Consider the following 13,015-nt stretch of genomic DNA (forward strand, 5'->3'; position numbering starts at 1 on the left):
CATTTTATTTATGTTGTGTGTGTGTGTGTGAGTTAAAGAGGAAGAGGCTTGCACACCGTCTTTAAAGCTCCCAGTTTTGTTTTATTTGGCAACGTTTCGACCCTGTGCGGGTCTTCTTCAGGCCTGTGTGTGTGAGTCAAACATCATAGAGCAGTGGTTCTCAAACTCATTTGTCTCAGGTCTCCTCTGTAAATAATGTTTTCATCCATGACACCCTGAATTACACTGTTACTTTATAGAACCTTTTTCAATCTGTCATATTATGCTACTTAAATATGTAAATATTTCCCTCTAAAATACAACATGTCATGAGGAATATCTGACAGATTGAAAATAACTTTATACGTTTTAACCACATCCCTATTGTAGTGAACATTCGCCCAAAAAATAGCAGATCTACAAGCTCACAACGGATGGGCTATTTCTGGTGAAGATATTTGTCGTAGATTGAAAGAGAACGCATCAAGTACAGTGGGAGTAATAAGTCTAGAGGGTCTGAGTGGTTCAACTGAAGTGATATTGATGTAAATTCCAAATATCATCAAAGTATTCTGAAGCTCCTCTGGACTTGTGTCAGGGCACCCTAGGGTGAAATAAAACACTGTCAAAGATGACTGCATGTTGCAATCTCAACCACACACACACACACACACACACACACACACACACACACACACACACACACACACACACACACACACACACACACACACACACATTCTTTGACTTCTTGGTATTGTGTATGTGTGATGGTTGTGTGGTTTTTCTGTGTATGTGTGCTTCAGGCATCGCGTGTCATTTAGACATCATGGCAGAGTTTAGTGGTTTTGTGTGTGTGTGTGTGTGTGTGTGTGTGTGTGTGTGTGTGTGTGTGTGTGTGTGTGTGTGTGTGTGTGTGTGTGTACTGTGCATTTGATGCCTTTAGTGCACGTGACCTACATACTTGTGTTTCTGTGCTCCGTTGGTTTGACTCTTGCAGATCGTGTCCAGGCCACTGTGTGTGTGTGTGTGTGTGTGTGTGTGTGTGTGTGTGTGTGTGTGTGTGTGTGTGTGTGTGTGTGTGTGTGTGTGTGTGTGTGTGTGTGTGTGTGTGTGTGTGTGTGTGTGTGTGTGTGTGTGCGAGCGCGCAGGGTGGGTGTTTGTTACTAGCCTAGCTCGCGAGACACCCCCACCCATGTTAAAACAAGGATATAGGCTGGCCCCAGGCTAGTTTGTTACAACTTGACTGACAGGTTGCTTTAAAAAAAAAGGAGGGGAGGTTTATTGGTGTGTTGTTGGCTTGCAGGCTAAAGGAGCTGTGAGCTGACAATGTTCACTTTCTTCTTTCTTTTCAAACCTCTTACTGTGTGAGCAATATCGAAACTAGACTTAAGAGCTAAGCACAGGATGTGTGTGTGTGTGTGTGTGTGTGTGTGTGTGTGTGTGTGTGTGTGTGTGTGTGTGTGTGTGTGTGTGTGTGTGTGTGTGTGTGTGTGTGTGTGTGTGTGTGTGTGTGTGTGTGTGCGTGCGTGCGTGTGTGTGTGTTAGGCGTGGGGCGGTATCGACATTTTGTTACCGCGATTACCGTCTTCCCATTTACCGCCGGTATTGCGGTAATTACCGCACCCCCGTATCTATTAATTAAGGTTCGGCGATAAGCCAAAATATTGGCAATCGTCTTCCCAAAAGTCGCCTCTCCACAGCCTGACTGCCCGAGTTATACTTCCCCGTACAGCACAGCAGGTTTGGCTTTGAAAGGAGCAGATCTACAAGCTCACAACACGTGCATCCGCGACGCGTTCTGAGCTTTTAGATCTGCACTGTCGGGTTACCATAGTAACGGTAGCTACTTGGGCTTTTAAGACACAGACTGCTGTGTGTGAACAAACCAGAAGAGAGACGGAGACGGGTAATCAGATCGTGTACAGTGATTAACTCTGTAGTTAATCACTGTACACGACCTTGTAGTGTACAGTGATTAACTACTGTACACTACAAGGTAGTAGTGGACAGAATCGTACCTTGTAGACCTTGTACCAGTGAATTGTACCGTCATGAATCTGTACATTTTCCTATGCAAACTTCTAATAAAGCCTTCAATCAATCAATCAATGTGGCTTCCAAACCATAGACGTTCCAAACCTGTGGTACGCGGCCCAGAGCAGAGCGGCATGGAGCGCATGCGGTCCTCGCCTCTCCCCCGTTTTAAAACTCGCTTGTTTTCAATAAAAAATAGACTATTTTGACCGCGGTAAGGACCCTGACACCGCGGTAGGCCTCGGTATACCGCGGTACGGCGGTACGGCGGTTACCGCCCCCAACCCTAGTGTGTGTGTGTGTGTGTGTGTGTGTGTGTGTGTGTGTGATATTTCTTGCACATGTACGTATGTCTTTCATAGAAAATCTTTATTAAAACACATTTTATATCATGCAGAAAAGAAGAATGGACAGCTAATAAGGATTAATAATAAATGTTTATAATGATTATAATGGATAATTATGTACAGACATGAAAACTTGAAGCATTTAAAAATGAAAATATTTATGGACTGTAAAAACACACACACACACACACACACACACACGCACACAAGCCCCTGTAAGCCCCTGTAGACATTTAATCACACAGGATTATAGAATAAACAGTATTTACATCACATGAAATATGACTTTGGTTTAGAGCAGGGGTTCCCAGACTTTTTAGTCTCAGGTCACCCCATAAATATTTTTTTTTAAATCCGAGGCACCCCTACATTATAATTTTCACTCCCAGCACCTTATATTTATAGCATATCGTCGTTGTCGGGTGGAAACCTTGTATGTCCAAAACCGTTCGTTTTGTATTTATCATCTATAAAATGTACTAAACTACTAAAACTAGTGAAAACAGCAGATCTGCGAGGCGTTGTGTGCTTGTAGATTGGCTGTTTTCACTAGTTTTGTGCGACAGAGGTTTCTGCCGGACAGTTATGATATTTTAATGATTATGTTGTGAGGAAAACGTTGAGATAACAGCCATTTTGGTTAGAACTGACTGAAAATAACTTTGTACTCCAAGTTTAAATCGGCCGAAAGACGCGGACGCGACCGCAGTTTGCTATAGAGCTACTGACCACTAGTTGAGCAACTTACACAGTATAGCTTTAAACAAAACCCATAAAATACAAGATAATCTTACGTGAAAAGAATTGTAAAATAATATATATTCAGAACTGAGGCAACAAGACCATTTGCTGCCTGAAACAATGAGGCATACACACACACACACACACACACACACACACACACACACACACACACACACACACACACACACACACACTGTTCAGACCACAACCAGCCTGCATGTTGTGTAGCTTCCTGTCTTCTTTACATTCTCACAACAATGAAAACCATGATGATATTTGAAACATTATTACACAACATTACAGTGTCAATACATTTACACTTTAAGTATTAACATGAATCCCTGACATAATCACATGAATTACAATGTTTTAGGGAAGTCAATCATTTTCTTACCCCTTTTCTCCCCAATTTAGTCGTTATGTCAATGAGTTCCTCCCCACACACATTTCTGTGTTGTCACTGCTGTTGTTTTCTACACCTGCTACCTTAGTCCTACTCCCCCCCCCCCCCCCCACCCCAAAACACTCCCATACAGTAGGATTACTTGCAGTGACCAATAGACACGTTTCTTGTTTACAAACATTGAGACTAAATGCACAGGTGACTGTATCATGTAATCAATTCCCACCAATCCCCAAACCTGTTGTTTTGGGGAGCGCTGGTTTCATTGGCTCATTTGGTATCGACCTGCGCACACATCTAGGTGTTTATCAGTGTAACGTGGACCAGAAATGCATATATTATCCCCCTCCTCCCATCAGTCTTCCCTCCCCTGAACACGGGCCAGTTGTGTTCATATATTATAGACGCCTGACAAATGCAGGGACTTCACCACTGAGCACCGACAATGTAATGCAATGAACTCTGTCTCCTACATCACCAAGCTTACAGACAAACCACAGAACATAACGCGTGTATCAAAAAGTGGCTGGGTTAAGGCAAGACCTTCCCTTGTCTCCCCCTCTCTCCCCCTTCTGCCTCCCCCCTCCCCTCTCTCCCTCACGGCTCTTTAGCCTTTGTAAAGTGTCTTGAGATAACTTGTTATGATTTGACACTTAAATAGAATTGAATTGAATTGAAGACCCGCCCGCGAAAGCTTGTGATTGGCTCAACCGGAGGTAGGGTGCGCTCTGTTGTGTTCACTTGGACGGCGTGGAGGTGCCGAAAGTCGGGGGGACGAAGATTTACTATTCTGTCCCCCTGGTTTAAAACTTCTAGCGGCGCTGAGTCGGCTCATGCAGACTTTGCAATGCTAGACGCGGCGACACTTTAGCTCACTTTAGCTCGTTCGGCGGTGTCTCACGTGGATCAAGTCTGCTTGAGACGTTGCACCTCCGTCGTCTCCACCGAAAACAAGCGCTCCTTTACAAGAACCAGCCTTAAACCAGACGCGTTTGGATACACGCAAACATAACAGTCTTTGACCTGAAGTGAGCTTCAATAAGTCAGAACCACATTATAAATGTATTCCTGAAGTGAGCTTCAATAAGCCAGAACCACATTATAAATGTATTCCTGAAGTGAGCTTCAATATGCCAGAACCACATTATAAATGTATTCCTGAAGTGAGCTTCAATAAGCCAGAACCACATTATACATTTTGTATTCCTGGTTAACAAAGGTTTTTAGTTGTGAAAATATTCGTGTTGGGTTCAGGGTTAGATTTAGACTTTTAGAGGATTTATTTAAGATTAGGCTTACTAAATAAATAATCAATAATTTAGACCTATTTGATCTCATTCTGTGAAATTCCTTATACCTAAACCTTTTTTAGGCATTTATGTTTTACTACTTTGAAAAACATTTTAAAATAGTTCAAATAACCGCTGAGCTGCAAGCTCACAATGTGTAGATGTTGCTCGGATATTTTCACTATTTTTTTAATTTTACATTTATTTTTCAAAGTAGCCTTGAACACTTCTGATTGGCTACACAGCTACCTCCATGATGACAGCATTGTCCCTCCTCCTTCTGGCATTGACTGCTGCTGCAGCTGAGAGAGAGAGAGAGAGAGAGAGAGGGGGGGGGGGGGGGGGGGGAGGGGGGAGAGAGAGAGAGCACTTTAATTTAAGGGGAAAACATCTCACAGCCAGAATACAGTGGATGTAGATATGGGTGAAACTCATACATTCCAAACTTTTCTTCCCTCCTCGATGTCATGGCTTTAGGAATCAGGAACAATCACAGCCAACATGAGCTCAACAATGCACACAGTTCTCTAACAGACATGAGGGTCAGGTGTTTGTTTGTCTCTGTCAGCCCATTGCTCCATAGCACTTGCCTTCCCTCAATGACCATACTGTACATACATGCAGTTCAGATAACATTTTTATTCATGAAGTTTCTACTTAACACATTGGCCGCCATTTTAACATTGACTGTATGGCTCTCCTGCCATTTTGTTTAATAAAAAAATGTATATGAGTCATTCCACGAAACCGGTACGATTTGAGGTCCCTCTAATCCTTTTAGCTGTATTTTATCTATTTGGTCACCAAAATTGATTTTTAGAAGCTTTTATCATTAATTGAAATGTTCCCTTTAATATTGTGTAAAACTTACATACATTTTATCTTAATTCCAGAAATTATCTTCAATTCTTTTAGTAGACACCACCTATTTTGTCCATTTTCTCATGTCCCCGATGGCTGCTAAGGAAAGTGGACTTGAGATATAACTACTAAAAATGTAAAATAATGCATAAATTATGCTATTCACATAAAACCAGCAATGTACTCTATTGCTGGTCATGTTTAGTATTTTAATAGATAGATGATTTATCATTAAAATCACATAATATAGCTCCGTCCCCCAATCGCACTCAACCCCGTTACAAAGTCATTCTCCTCTCTGTAAAAAGTATGAACTGCTCCTTTAGTGACATTAACAACATGCAATGGCATTCTACAAGTCTTCTGAGCAAGATGCTGCAGAAAGAGGACATTTCCCAACTTTTTACACCTATTTATAGTCATTTAAACTTTCATAGTGTGGTCGTAAAGCTTAACAACTCAACCCCGTTACATGAAATAAAGATAGAAAACAATCATTTGTGAAAAATATCTTTGTTATTTCAACAATGTATCTGATTTCCTAATGTCATGCATGCCATGTGGTCTCTTCTTAATCACCACAGGTAGAGTAATTGCCATCTTGAGTAAAAAATCTCAACCCCGTTACACTCAACCCCGTTATCAATGTCAACCCTGTTAAATGGATTATTCCATATAAAAATATTAATTTAATGCCTGAGATGGGAAAATATGTTTTTCTGCATGTTAAATATGTCCTTAATGGTGTGGGCTATTCAGAAAAGTAATTCATTTCGATCAAATTTTCAAATCGTACCGGTTTCGTGGAATGACTCACATATTTTTTTTATATTGACATTTTTCCTAAATTCTGTATTTTTTCGACAATGTCATACAGTACCTGAAATGAAACAGGACAACCTCTAGTCTCACCAAAAAATAAAATAAATAAACAAAAAGCTTTTTTTTCTATAGTTAGCCATCTCAAAATAGAAATTTTTGACCAAAATCCAGCTATAATTGAAAAATCGAACCTCGGTTCGAAGTGGAGCGGTGAATTTGAGCAGCTGTACCCTATGTGAGTGAGTGAGTGAGTGTAAACTGTGCCTGTGAGTGAGTGGTGAGTGTGCCTGGCCTGCACAAAACAGCGCCCCTCCTTTAACTAGTGTGTTGTGTGTGGCCACTCAAGGTATTGCCAGGCTACGGAGGGACACGGCCAGCCAGCCAGCCAGCCACCCACCCAGCCACCCACATACCCACGGACATACCTGTCTATTGGGAGCGCTTTCACCGCTCCAAAAACTGGAGATATTGACCTTTTTGTGATCGATCGCTTTTCAAGTGGAACTCACTTGATATTTGTCTTTATGGCTTCAGGCATTATCAGATAAGTGTACTAATGTAATTATGTAATAGGATTTCTTTTTTTTTTTTTCTGTTTAGAAAAATGCAGAGAAACATATTTTTATTGGCTATGTCTGACCATACACTCAGCAATTTCACCACATACTATATTGCAGTATTTATGTGAGTATTTATGTGAGCCCTCACTTGGGGGCGCTTTCTCTCTGTCTCTATGTGTCTGCCTGGTCTCGGATGGTTTTTGATCTGTACAGGTGCACACACACAAATAGACATCAAAGGGGGCATGAGTCTTTTTTCTAACATGTCCTAGAATGTGAAAATAGCAGATCTACAAGCTCTACAAGCTCAACACATCGCTCTGTGACACATTGAGAGCTTGTAGAGCTTGTAGATCTGCTATTTTCACATTCTAGGACATGTTAGAAAAATGTCTCCCCCTGCCCCTAAAAAAATCCTCTGCACTGCCCTGCTAAACAACTCTGCTCAGTCTGCTGCGTCTTTCTTTGCTAACGAGGCTTATCGACACTAGTTGATCACTTGCTGTTTGGGGGGAGCGGTTGGTCCACGGACCACCTAGTTCCCTGAGAAGTGTTGGCTGGAGTACAGGGTAGTGAGAGGACGGACCCCCCTCCAGGGACCACTTCACTTGTCTCTGACACAACTGGATCATGTCGTGTGAACTTTATGTAATCGGGCGGTTTTATTGATTGATTTTACAACGTTGTGTAAGAGTTGATTATCGTGTTCCCACTGCTCTGCGGAGCGAAGCGTTGGGCCCGCGGACCCCCTATTGGTTCCGTTAGAAAGGCGACCAGGGACCCCCCTTTGCAAAGGACCGCCTGGCGCCCATTGCCTGCTTGGACTAACATTACAAAACGATATATTATAGCCTGGATATATGGATTATAAACCATGGATTCTAATCAACCATCAGCATTCTCAGGTATGTTTTAGAAGCATTTATATGGCGAATTGGTGATATTTTTTTTGTGTCTTGAGAGAGAGAGAGAGAGAGAGAGAGAGAGAGAGAGAGGCAGATCTCTGATAGCACTTCTTTATGGGACTGTGTGCTGATCAGGACAGGGGGACCACTGAAACAGACAGTGGTCCGTGGACCAGCCAGCTAAGAGATGTGCACACACACACACACACACACACACACACACACACACACACACACACACACACACACACACACACAGCTGTTCTAACACTTTTTTTCTTCTCTTTTTTTTTCGGCTGCCAGCCTTGTGTGCTCAAATGCGTCACTTTGCCAGTTCACTGTGCGTTATGGGGAGATTTATACATTTGTATTGCAATTTATACATTATTACAGTCTTTTTTTCAAACACACTTACTTTGATGTGTGATATTTTTGGTTCCCTTTAAGACAGAAGGCTCAAAATTTGTCACGGGCTGGGGAAGAGTGTAATTAAACATTACATTATATAAAAGCTAATTCTCGGGACTATCGGGCCTGGCGGGGAACGACATTGGGATTTTCTCGGGAGAGACAGGGAATGAGTTAATAGCTGCTTACCTATGTTTTTGTATGTATTGATGTTGATGTATTAACTTATTATCTTGCTTATCATAAGTCTTTCTGGTATAAGAGTGTCCGCTATATGCCCATAGACTGTATAAAAGATATGGACAAAGCGACGCCATTGGTTTCTATGCAGCGCAAATGATACAATATGGGTCCTTGGCATGGGTGTTGCCATCATAGATTGAAATGCGATCAGAGGAGGCTATTGGCTGCCAACGGTCACGTGCAACCGCAGGGATACATGGGAGAATGTGGTCGAAGCCTCCCGAAATACAGCACACAAAGAAGAACACAGCCGGCTGGTATTAGTTTAGTTGGCCACGCCCCCCCGCAACTTTATCATCAATTGGGACCTTATTTTCACAAAACGCATATCATCGTGATTGAAAGGCAATTTTTAACTAGCGATGGGAACCATAAAGTATGTATGAAAGTGTTAATTAAGGTTAGAAAACACAAGGGGAAAATGAATGGGGTCCAATGGAGAACAATTCTTTTTGCGATCGGCCGAGGGGGGAAACAGCGCAACTAGCGGCCAACCATAGGAAGTTTTAGTTCCGTATTGGAGTCATTTTAAATCGGCAGAACTATGCCCCTGTATATGCCTAAATTGTAAACTGTAGATTGTAGCTCTGTCTCTGTCTGAGTGTCAGTGTGTTGGACACAGGTTAACATGTGTGTTTATAGAACTCACCTCTAGCTCTGTCTCTAGTAGAAGGTTTAATAGAACTCACCTCTAGCTCTAGCTCTGTTGTTCAGGATAGAGAAGGTTTAATAGAACTCACCTCTAGCTCTGTCTCTCAGTAGAAGGTTTTATAGAACTCACCTCTAGCTCTGTCTCTCAGTAGAAGGTTTTATAGAACTCACCTATAGCTCTGTCTCTCAGTAGAAGGTTTTATAGAACTCACCTATAGCTCTGTCTCTCAGTAGAAGGTTTAATAGAACTCACCTCTAGCTCTAGCTCTGTCGTTCAGGATAGAGAAGTAGAGCAGAGTTGACACAAAGTAAGGAGTGAACACCAGCAGCTTAATGATCACTTGCTTCCAAGTGATCAGAGGTTCTTCTTCTGGAGCCTCGCTGGTTGGATTGGAGGTGGAGGAGGAATCTGTAAAGACAACAATGTGTATTTTTGCATTTCAATCAATTCAAAAAAGAACTCCCGGCCATTCATATTCCCTTAGACCAGGGGTCTTTAACTTTTTCAGGCCAAGGACCCCTTAGTTGAGAGAGAGATGAAGCAGGGACCCCCACAACCTCTTTCAGATAGATTCCATATATTTTCATTGTTTGACAGCACAATCATCAGTGTATTTTGGATTCATGTCAATTTGTGTTTTCAGATATTTAACCACTTGAACCGTCAATACGTAATAAACTTGACCTTTCACTCTGTACTTAGTCTGCTCTTTTCCCCCTCTACACTAAACCTCTTTGCTGAAAATAGCCGATCTACAAGCTCACAACACCTCGCAGCGCGAGGCGTTGTGAGCTTGTGGATCGGCTATTTTTGGCAAGTGGTTAATATAAAGGAGAAGTTTCTATCGCTCAAAGATTTGGAGGACCCCCTGTAGTAACTCTAAGGACCCCCGACGGGTCTCGGACCCCCTTTTGAGGACAGTTGCCATAAACCATTACAAAACAGACGATTTATTTTGTGGCACCAGTAAACTGCTCTGCTCTATAGCACTATCTGCTACTACTGTTATTATCAGCATTATTTATTATCATCCATATAAATATTGTATTATTACAGTAATCACTGACATTTCCATATTCGTTGTTGCTATTATTATTATTGTTAGAATAATAGAATCGACTCCTTAGTTTAATGATATCTATTAGGAAGGCCACTTAACAAAATGCCTTTTGGGTTTGTTTGGCCTTTCCTGGCTTATCAACCCAAATAATCTGACACAGACTCACTTGTCTCCATCCAGATCTCTGGAGACTGTCCAAGGTCAGAGATGGAACACTTGTAGAATCCTTCATCAGACTTGGAGACGGGGAGGATGGTCATCTGTCCTGTAGACTGTTTTCTGAAGAGAGAGCCGTTTCTATAGAAGTCAGCTGGGAGGTCAGAGGATGGTTTACCAGAGGTCTGGTCTTTGTACAGGCAGTGGAACGTGGCTTTATCTCCCTCTGGCACAGGATGTACAGGACTCTGTAGGATCACATCTAGAACCAACATGATGAGTTATGAACATTGATTGATTGAATATATACAAAAATGTAGAACAGTACAACTATAGTCAATACAATATAAATGTAGTACAGTACAAGTACAGTTAAACACCCTGCCTAAAAGGAACATCCCAAATAAGTCCTTTTACGGTCTTTTTTACATTGGAACATGTGATCTTTGTTTGCTCTTGAAGCTGTTATTTAGATAACAACTGTAGTCTTCATTATCCAATCATCTATCTATTACATAGGGTGAAGATATATAATAACAGAGGTCCATATTGATAATTCAGTGGTGCTGATATAGAGCGTCGCAGCGGAAGTGGTTTCCTGGTGCCACTTAATATTCCCCATTCATTTTCGCCATAGACTTTTACAAAAATATTTATAACAATTATGTTAAGCCTCGAACCAAGCCATCCAGGATGGCAGTGAATCATGACCACAACCTTTGATCCTATGTGAAAACATATTTTAATATTACATTATTTGATATACTACATTTAATAACTACCCTTTGTTTAGCGATTTTCAAAATGTTCTTGATGGATGGATGGATAGAAACAAAGGTTTTATGGTCATGATTCACTGCCATCCTGGATGGCTTGGTTCGAGGCTTAACATAATTGTTGTAAATATTTGTGTAAAAGTCTATGGCGAAAATGAATGGGGAATATTAAGTGACACCAGGAAACCACTTCCGCTGTGACGCTCTATACAGAATAAGACAATGACCTCCAGTGTGGTGCTGATGTAATAAAGCACCATTTAATCCTTGTTGACAGTAGAACACCTTAGGGCCGTGATTTTGGTACTTTTTACAGTTTTTCATTTTTCATTAGTAAAATTATATCTCTAGTATGTTTTACTTCACTGTTGGATTTATGCACTTAATGTGTAATTATATTAATTGTACCATGGATGTGAATGAGGACGAACTGGCTGACTTCTGCTGTGGAATCATCAGACTGACACCAGTAAAATGCACTGTCTCCACGGTACAGGGTGATGGAACAGGAAACTCCTGCACAATCACAATGAAACAAAGAGGGTTTTCATTCAAAGTTCTTTCATATCAAATCACACCAAATACAAAAGGGTCTCCGCCAGGTCAGGAAGTAATTATTGTGGTTTCATCTATGTCCGGAATTCAGTTGTGCCCATCTCTGCCTATTTGTGTGATATTTGGATAAAATGTGTACGAGACAAAAATGAGTTTTGCAAAAATTAGCCTCCTGGTAGCGCTATAACAGGCCAATGTGAAAAGGGAGGCATTTCTTCCTCAACATAGTGGGAATGTGCATGCAAAGATTCACAGCAATCCCATGCTGCGTTCATGATTTGAGGCATTTTGTTCAAAACGAGACACTCCTGCAAACTTTAGATGCTAATCAGGAGGGATTAGGAAAAATCAAACAGATCCGTCTTGGTAACCTGACAAGAAGAATTTTCAGTTTTGCAAATGTGAAAAATGTGGATAACTGCTCTGGGCAGAGCCACCAACTGGCTTTCAGGTAGAATGAAGGACATTTTGCTTGAGTTGTCAGATGTTTTATTTCAGTGTGAGGAGCAGATTGTCTTAGACTATAAAGGAAAACAATTCACACCTGAGTTTAGTTTCACTGTCAATGCCTTGATGTGTTTGTATTTAGATTCTGTTTGTCATTCAGTTGGTGCTGAGTCCTTGATAGTATTTTACAGCTATTTAAACCTGTTGTTCATTCAATTCTTGACAGTATTTACAGGTACAACTGATTCACTCTCTAGTGTTCCATGTGTTTTTGAAGGTACTCTGTTGTAGCTGAAATACTTTGGCCTTACTTTTGTAAAATAACAGTGCTTTAGTTTAGCCTTGTGTTAGCCCTTGTGGGCGATTTGACTTTTTGGATTTAGAATCCTACCTTCAGTGGACCCCCAGTCACTGCTATATAATCTACCTTCAGTGGACCCCCAGTCACTGCTATATAATCTACCTTCAGTGGACCCCCATGCTGCTATATAATCTACCTTCAGTGGACCCCCAGTCACTGCCACAGCCAGTCGTACTGCTGTTCCTCCTCACGGTCCATCCCACTAAAGCCTGCTGCTCTTCCTCACAGCTCAGGACGATGGGGTCGTTTGGAAAGAAGTGAGATCTGACAGGACTGACTTTCAGAGACACTGGAAGGATGGAAAGAAAGAAAGAAAGAAAGAAAGAAAGAAAGAAAGAAAGAAAGAGTACACTAATAATCTTTTTCATGTTGTATGTGTTGTTATGATAAATCAACTTTAGTTTTGTGGT

The 13,015-nt window shown here is 41.4% G+C and overlaps 1 protein-coding gene across 2 annotated transcripts in view; it reads left to right on the forward strand.

Annotated features, from left to right (window-relative positions):
* The window catches only part of LOC308301792 (uncharacterized protein), an 81,386-nt gene extending 70,411 nt beyond the window's left edge, over positions 1-10,975 (forward strand). For both annotated transcript variants that reach the window (XM_080745898.1, XM_080745899.1), the window contains one exon: positions 10,491-10,975. In XM_080745898.1, the coding sequence (XP_080602024.1) occupies positions 10,491-10,720 (230 nt within the window). In that variant the 3' untranslated portion in view covers positions 10,721-10,975. The remainder of the gene's footprint in view (positions 1-10,490) is intronic.
* Positions 10,976-13,015: the final 2,040 nt, after the last annotated feature.

The sequence above is a fragment of the Nannobrachium achirus genome (assembly GCF_963921795.1).
Source record: "Nannobrachium achirus genome assembly, chromosome: 17".
NCBI classification, from domain to species: Eukaryota; Metazoa; Chordata; class Actinopteri; order Myctophiformes; family Myctophidae; genus Nannobrachium; species Nannobrachium achirus.